The sequence below is a fragment of the Trachymyrmex septentrionalis genome, unplaced genomic scaffold (assembly GCF_001594115.1).
Source record: "Trachymyrmex septentrionalis isolate Tsep2-gDNA-1 unplaced genomic scaffold, Tsep1.0 scaffold115, whole genome shotgun sequence".
NCBI classification, from domain to species: domain Eukaryota; kingdom Metazoa; phylum Arthropoda; class Insecta; order Hymenoptera; family Formicidae; genus Trachymyrmex; species Trachymyrmex septentrionalis.
The window spans coordinates 24,168-32,612 of NW_017304279.1; the positions used below are offsets into that span (position 1 = coordinate 24,168).

The 8,445-nt window shown below is 32.7% G+C and overlaps 2 protein-coding genes across 3 annotated transcripts in view; both read right to left on the minus strand.

Annotated features, from left to right (window-relative positions):
• Window positions 1–2,955: 2,955 nt before the first annotated feature.
• On the minus strand, window positions 2,956–6,536 carry LOC108753962 (putative leucine-rich repeat-containing protein DDB_G0290503). Its single transcript, XM_018495960.1, has 6 exons — window positions 4,963–6,536; window positions 4,281–4,888; window positions 3,765–3,925; window positions 3,529–3,676; window positions 3,236–3,444; window positions 2,956–3,166 (listed from the first exon to the last, which is right to left on the minus strand). Exons 1-6 carry the CDS (start codon window positions 5,804–5,806, stop codon window positions 3,118–3,120), a joined length of 2,019 nt encoding a protein of 672 aa, XP_018351462.1. The 5' UTR covers window positions 5,807–6,536; the 3' UTR covers window positions 2,956–3,117.
• A 109-nt stretch (window positions 6,537–6,645) lies between these two features.
• LOC108753944 (ELKS/Rab6-interacting/CAST family member 1) overlaps window positions 6,646–8,445 on the minus strand; it is a 78,352-nt gene continuing 76,552 nt past the window's right edge. For both annotated transcript variants that reach the window (XM_018495951.1, XM_018495942.1), the window contains 2 exons: window positions 7,173–7,227; window positions 6,646–6,909 (listed from right to left, as the gene is read on the minus strand). In XM_018495951.1, the coding sequence (XP_018351453.1) occupies window positions 6,874–6,909; window positions 7,173–7,227 (91 nt within the window). In that variant the 3' untranslated portion in view covers window positions 6,646–6,873. The remainder of the gene's footprint in view (window positions 6,910–7,172; window positions 7,228–8,445) is intronic.

An 8,445-nucleotide genomic window follows, 5' to 3' on the forward strand; every position in this document is an offset into this window, starting at 1 on the left:
ATAAATAACATCTATTATTTTTATGAAACTTAGAACGTCTCAACAATTTGTAATGTCATTAATAAAATTTTACCATCTCTTTAACATCTTTATATAAATATGAATAATAAGAGAACGTGTTTTATAAACTCTTATTGATTCCAGACAGAGAAAATATTTAGATGGTCCGGGCAATTATCATTAACTATTAGATTGTCTACAGTCTTTGATTCTTGTGGAAAATTTGAACTTAATATAAATATAATTTTCGCTTTTACTCTTTACACTTTATTTTATTCATGCGGCTCTGGTGACATTAATTGAAATTATCTCATCTTTGTACGTGCATCTATATGAGATTGGAGATCAGAAGTAAGAGAGAAAACTGTATTGTAGCCATTTATATATATTCTGAGGATTACGGCCAAGTATCGCAATTTTTAGTCATTGAAAATATATTATTAAATAAAAAATATATTATTAAATTAAAATTAAAGTAATAATATAATAACAATATAATACAATATTTAAACATTAAGTTTTTACTAATTAAATATCATTGTCAATAAATAAAAAATAAAAATAATAATGATTTTAATTATTAATTCCAAGAGGTTTAGGTAAAAGATTGATACTTCCGAATTTTCAAATATACATTTTAAGCACGGCTCGCGATGTTTCGCTGCAATAAATATCTGTGTCACACGTAACACGCACTTTGATTCCAGTTTACAATTGTCCTAACGTTTAGATATATTAAAGTCGAGTTAATAAGTCTTTTTCTAAGTGGTTCGTAGACATTTCGTCAAGATGCAAAGAGGTGTGATTAAACGAATAAACGAATGGATAAGCCAGCAACAATAGAAGTGCTGCTGTATCCGTGGTATTCACAGAGGAGCTATCCTCAAGTATTAACGATAAAATTTTACACTTTCAACGTTTTGCAGTTTAACCCACCGCAATGACATTAGCGGCGAGCGAGATCAAATGATCAAAGAACGTGTCATCTGATAGAATGTTCCTTCATTGATCTTTTTTTTTGTAATACGTTATAATTCTCGCAAGAAGCCGATGTATATATTATTCAAAAACGATGCAACGTACTCGCGTTGTAAATATTGCATCACACGTCGCAGCATTGATTTCCAGATTGCTTTCCAGCTTGTCTCAAAAAAATGACATTTCAAGCTTTTTATAATTATGCCATTTCTATTAAATTTTGACGATAAGTCGTCAACTGATATAAAGAAAAAAAGGAGACCGCAATGAAATATCGCAAATGAGTATCATGGACGTTTTGTGAGATACGTTCTGTGACAATGTACCTCGTAGTTTAATATGCAACAATAGTCTTATTTTATTAATTTAATTTAAATATAATTTGTCACAAGTATCTACCTATGACTTAAAAAAAAAAAATATTTCCAAATTTATATGTTATTTAAATTCAAGGACCGAGATTTTAAAGCGCATCGTTTCTTCCTTGCAATATTTTATTACGATCTGTAATTCCCTCGTGCGATATACATATGCATAATGATCGTGCATTCTCCGATAGGACAGTCTCGAGTAAATGTGGATTTCGTTTAGCGAGATATGCATGTACACATAATAGATTCCTATTCTATAGTAGTGTACCTTGGAAACAAATATAGATTTTTAAATAGAAGTTTCTAAGAAATTGTTTATACTACTTTCGGGACAATTGGGTGGAAGAAATAACGTAAATATTATGTACAAGAGATATTCTTTAGTGCCTCGGCTACGTTCTTTTGGCTTTCCGCGATCTTCCACAAAGTGCGTTCTAAAGAGCGCGTTCGTGCACATCGTTTAGTACTTACAACGGTGTATTTATTTTATATATTCCCATCTTTACTATTAGACGATTGCAGTGATTTAATATGATCCTCTGGTGATACATTCAGAAATATCTGAATTTTTTGATTTCTTAAATATTAATTTCAGCAAATCACAGACATGGTTTCGAAAATTGACAGTTTCTCGAATAATTTTCGTAGATATTAAGATAAACAGAAATAAAAAAAATTAAGAAATAATTTAATAATAAAGCTAATTTTTCTGATTACAAACGCAGTATGATGTAAATTCTTATACTAAATTTTTTTTAATTCACTTATTTTTTTCTTTGCAGGACGAAGACGGCAGGGATTATATAATTTATTCCAATTGTAATTTTATTTATAAAGTAATGTTGATATATGTAAACTCATTAATTTAAGCTAAATTCTTCAAACAAATTAAATTATAAATAGTTATACGTAAATAATTAGAAATCTTATTTATAAATATTTGGATATTCTAAAATGTTCGAATTGTTTAAAAATCTAAGAAACAAAACTCAAGTCCATGCTAATCATTTCTTTTAATTCTCTACTAATTTAATTTTTATTTTGTTGCAGCACTAATTTAATTATACACCTAAAATTAAATATATTAAAGAAATAAATATAAAATATTGCTCTTCTAATCAATTGTCAATTTTTTAACAATCGTACGCTGCGGGCTGTAAGAAACTATATATAATAAACAACTATTCATATTTCAATATATTATTGCAATAATAAATTATCATGTCTATAATGATTCAAATATCGCTGATCGAAAGGAGAAAAAGATAAATGCCTAATATATTGTCAGAATAAATTATCCGAAACCATCGTATGTCATCCATTGTTGTTATATTTCATCCATAGTAAAGCGAATGTATGCTATCTATTTGGATTATCAGCGGACTGCAGAAGCCTCTGATTTCTTGATTTTTACTTTGGAATTTTTTCAATCACTATACATTACATGGATGATAAAATGTCGATTAATGGTGAGAGATGTCGAATAAATGTCAAAGATGATGATAATGATGAAGATAGATGCATGATACGTGATGAGCGGCACAGGCAGGGGTGTTGGCTGTTGCTGTAGTTGCTGATATTAGTGGTGTATTATAGAGTTTTTTGCTGTTGTTTGTTTCGTTTTCTTTTTTGCTACTAGATGTTCTATACACTGCCTCTACGTTCGCGGGTGTGTGTACGTATGACAACATCGAGGTAACGAAGAAACCGATACTCCAAAATACCGTAAGTGGTACTCGAGTACTTATCTGGTATCCTGATGATGAATCTATAAATGCTCCTCGTCTTTCATATCGGACACCAGCGACGTCTTTGTTCTGTAAAACATCTCCTAAGATTAATTATTTATTTTTAATGCATTAAAAAATATATTATTGACAACTTACGAATATTTGCAACTCGTAGTGGCCGATGTTGGTGAGCTGTCATCATTCACAGCAACTGATTTTGGTGAATTGATCGTACTAAAGCGATCATCAAAAGAGTTATTATTATTATTATCGCTACTGTCCTCACTGTCATCGGATATATTGAATATTTTTTGAAATAAGTGTGATGTTGTTTCCCGCAAGTCTAACTTGATACTCTTCTCATCCTGGAAAATATCAATAACAACGATTTTTGTTTTTTGTTGTTATACATACAAAAACCAAAGATTTTTTTTAATTTCTTAAATTACCTCTTCCCTCAGTCTATCGAGTAATATTTTCTTATCGGCTTTTAGTTTCGCCGCCTGATCCGCTTGTGTCGAAGTTTGGATGCCTGAATGTTCCAACAAAGCTAAATGAGCATCCTTCTCGGAAAGAGCAGCTTTTAAAACATCACGCCTGTAAGGAAGCCAGCAATATTAAAAGTATATTATATTTGTACACATACACACAAATGTTTTTTTTATTTGTATATTGAAACACCCACTTAATTTGATGCAACTCTTGAAGTTGAACAGTTTTCTCCTGATTCAACTGGCCGAGTTTCCCTTCGGTTTTAAATATCTTGTAAAGAAGTGGCTTGCACGTGATGCATTTCATGGCTGACGCAGCTTGCATGACTGCGATTTTTTCCTCTATCTCAGCAACCTGATAAGATAATAAATAATTTTTTAAGAAACGTTTTCAAGTAATTAATTAAAAATAAAAAATAAATTGAATTAGCGCAATTAATGGCAATACGTATTGGCAAGCACAGATATTCAAACGGTATAATATCCACAATGTATAATTATTTACAGATTTTCTGCAAATATATTTTTTATTTTATTTATTGTTACTATGATGTTATTAATTATTACATTGTAAAATAAATAAATTTTATTTAAAATAATTGTATTATATTTTATAAATGTTATGCCTATTTTATAATAAAATGAATCGAATATGACTAAAACAATATGTATAAAATAAGTTTAATATATTGTAAAGATTTCCAACTTACTCTTTGGTCGGCTTCTTTTCTAAGCTTCTTCTCATTTTTTAACTTCGCCTCAACCTCATCCGTAATTGCAATGCTCTGACGAAGAGCCGCATCCAATTCTTCCAATTTATTCTCTTTATCCGCGAGGTTCTTCTTCAATTGAAGCTCTATCTCCTCCTTTTCCTTTAGGGTGGCGATGAGCTCTTCAATCGCGACATCAATTCTCTCGCCGAGCGATGTCTCTAAAGAATTGACCTCCATTTCTAGTTCCTGCACCCTCTCATTTTTTAGTCTAATTTCTTTCTTCAGTGCACTAATGATTTCCGTTTCGTAAAATCCTTCTTCAATTTTGACCATTTCTTTTTCCATTTTCAAAATCTTATTTTGCTGTTCGACGATTTGCTGTTCACATCTTTGAATTCTGTTATCTTTTTCCGAAATATCATGTCCCATTTCCTTCATCTTTTGCTCTTTTTCTTGCAACTTTATTTTCAGGCTCTCCTCCTGTTCATACTCTTTATTAACTTCTTCCAAAACGGCGTGCATTACTTCCTTTGTCTTTTGTTTTTTTTCTTTTAACTCACAAGCTACTTCATTAGATAGAAAGTTTACCCTCGGCATGTCTCTAACTAAAAACAAAATAAAAACACTAATATAATTAAAAATTTTTACACATAGCAAATTTAGTGGTGATTTCACTTACCTGGTTTATTTTCTTCACATTTTGACAGTTTTCTCAACTCAAAAATTTGATTCTCTAGCTGAACAATTCTGCATTCTCGATCCTGCAACTTTCGTTTAAGGCCGTCAATGTCATGCTCTTTGACATAATCCTCCAAATTCGTTACCATTTCCTCCAGCTCTATAATTCTTGCTTTATCAATCCCCGCATTCGTGAGATTGTTCTTCTGGATCCACTTTTCCATTTTCATAATACGTTCTTTATCGAGTGATATCTGATATCGCAGATCACGCATCTCTTTCACATCCTCCTTGAGAAAGTCCTCGAGTTCTCCTACGGCGTTCTCCAGTTCCACGATCCGTTTGGATTTCCTGTTGATCCTTTTCTCAAGATCGCGCATTTTCTGCGCGTCCACGTTCTTCGGTAGGAGATTTTCTAGCAACACTACTTTCTGCTTCAGCTCGATGATGTGCTGATTCTTTACCTCGATCTCCTGTTTCCAGGACTCTTCCACTTTCACGTTCATTTTCTCATCGCTGTTATCCTTTTCTGAGGATTTCGTAGTGCTCGTGTAATTCTTCAAAGAATTTTTTAAGGCTATCACTTGCCGCTCCAGTGTAAGGATACGCCGATCCTTTGCGTTTAAATTACAATTTTTGCATGCCTTCGGTTGCGTTTCAATATCTTTGTTTAATATTTTGTCGTGCCCATTAATGTCCTTTAGGCCCTCACAGCATTTCAATTGCTGCTCCAGCTGGACGATATGTTGATTCATCGTCTCCGTCTCCTCCTTCCAAGATTCAATGTGTTTCGCGTCACCCAATAGGTCCTTACACTTGTCGTGCTCCATCTGGAGATTCTCCATCGTTTTTTCCAGCTCGAATATGGTACGGTTCTTCGCCTCTAATGCTTTTCGCCAAGAAGACTCGTCCTTGTTATCCTGAGACTAGCGTGCGATATGCGTGCCAAAGCGACGTTTGTTGGCAAAGTTGCAAAATGTACGGGATGACGATAACAAAAACAAAAGCGGAAGCACAGAGAAGGAAATAGATCAAGGTGAATGTATATGTATATGTGTATGTGTATGTGCATTTTTTATCCGTATACATGCATCGATCGATGCGAAGAACGCGAAAGTGCATCTTCAAGTGATGAGATATTATCTTTAATCTTCATTCTTCTCTCTATCTCAGTATATTTAAATAATCATTCGTTAAATTATCTCTTCGCGATTCTTTGTTGTCTCCTTCTTTTTCTTCACGTCTGCTCTTCGCCATTTGATTTTCCTTCGTCCTTTCTTTTTTCTCTCGATTTAAACTCGTATTTATATTTATATTTACGTGTGTGCATACATATATACATCTACATATGTATATCTTCCGCAGCCGTGTAAGTTATAGTATGTATATACAGATGGATGCGCGTGTATTTGTATCTCTTGTGTATACGCCGGTATGTAGGTATGTATATTTATATATATTCATATATATATATATTTATATATATGTATATATATTCTGGATTCTTCTTAGTAATAATTAATTAACGTTATTGTTTCCGTTGTCTTCTCTCGCGTCATCGTATTAATATGTATTTATAAGTTATCTTCTGCATTAAATTTATATTTATATATTTATATTAATAATTTTATCTTCAATATTTATATATTCTCAATATTTATATTTATATCAAGTTATTGTTGTGTTATTATCGTTATTATCCTTTTGCTATAATTATTGAATACGTTAACAATGGTCGTAGCATTTTACGTAAAATAATTATATGTCTCGACGTGGGTTTTGTCCATTAGCGGATCGACATCAATCCTTCGTTTAAATCTCTTGTATATATGTCTATACTCGTAAAGTCTCGCTTATAATATGCAAATTGTACTAAAAAGAACGGAGAAGGCGTCCCCAACAAAAATCGACCTTAAAACAAGCTTTTTAGGAATCCGGCGGGTCCCGCCTATTAGCATCGTTTTGAGAAAAAAAATTGTAATATTTTTGTTTTATTATGTTCGTTGTATTGTCAATGCAAAACCAAAAGGAAATACGCACAGAGGATAAGCGCCGATATGTGAAGCATATGTCGTGTATGTATCCAAAAGCAGCGTGAAAAATGTTAGAAGACAAATAATTAGTAGGTTAATAAATAGAAGAAGAATGTGTTAATTAATTTATATTTTTCTTATTATCAATACTCCGTAAGTAAGTATGAAATATACTGACCTCTTGCTGTGCAGTTGTAGCTTGTTTCAACTTGGCTTGTGCGGTTTTGAGTGCTCTGCGATGAAGAAATTAAGAGAATTAGTAGTGAAATTACTTTAATTTATTTAAAAAAAAAATATATATATATATAAATCAATAAATAATTCATATAAACTTATTAATAAATTTGTTATTTTCTGTATAATTATTTTATTATAACAACATGTTTTAAAAAATATCTATAAGCAATTTATTTCATGTTATGCTTATCTCACGCCATGCTTAGCACCGAGACACTACCGTATCTCCAGATTTTTAATTAATATTATATGAAATTGTACATACATAGTAACGAAGAACTAGTGTTTTTTTTTTTACATCTTTGAAATATAACATAATATAAAATAAATACAGAATCGGTATTACAAGTTAAAAGGGATGTTGGGTCGAAATGTCTATAACTTGTTGTATTATATTGTTACGTCCGGCGGACTCACGCGACTCTTTTCTTTCATAAAGATCTCGAATTCCTCGAAGCTCTAAAATTTTATATTCTTTCCTTTTTTATTTTTCATCTTAAAACTTAAGAATCCGTTATCTCCTCATGAATGTCGCTCCGAGATAAAAATCAATATGTATGGAAAGCGTAAGACTGATTAACGCCAAGATTAACAATCAAGTCGCGAAACGATTCTCGCGAATTCGTAATTATAAAATTTAAGAAACGGCACGCGACGTTCAGGGGTAGATTCTGGGTGGTCCCGTGGCGACGATGCATCCGCGACCTTTCGGCGCCCGAGACGTACGTTTCCCCATAAATCTTAGGGTCATAAAATTTTGGAGTTTCACTTTCCCACTCTATCGATTCCTGTCAACATCCTTTCCTCCCCCAAAATCTTGACCAATCTAAGAGCGAAAGAAAATCCTACTCCCAGCTAACGAAACCTATTCCACCAATCCAAATTTGAGTAATCTGCGGCGATTAGTATAAAAATCGCGATTCCGCAACCCCCGTGTCAGTTTGATAGAGAACATATAGACAGTCAGTTTGATAGCGGAACATATAGACAGTCAATCGAGCGATAAGTCGCGACAATCAAAATTCGTAAAATCAGTGAGTCGATCGCGAAACTTTAAGTTCGGATAGAATCAGTGTGAACAAAAACTACCATCGGGATTCACCCCAAATCAACAGCCAGGAAGTCCGTTCAACATAACATCCGACGCCACCTTCTCTGCGGTTGGGCCCTACATCACCAGTAAGTTCAAATTATTTAATATCGAGTGGTCCCCT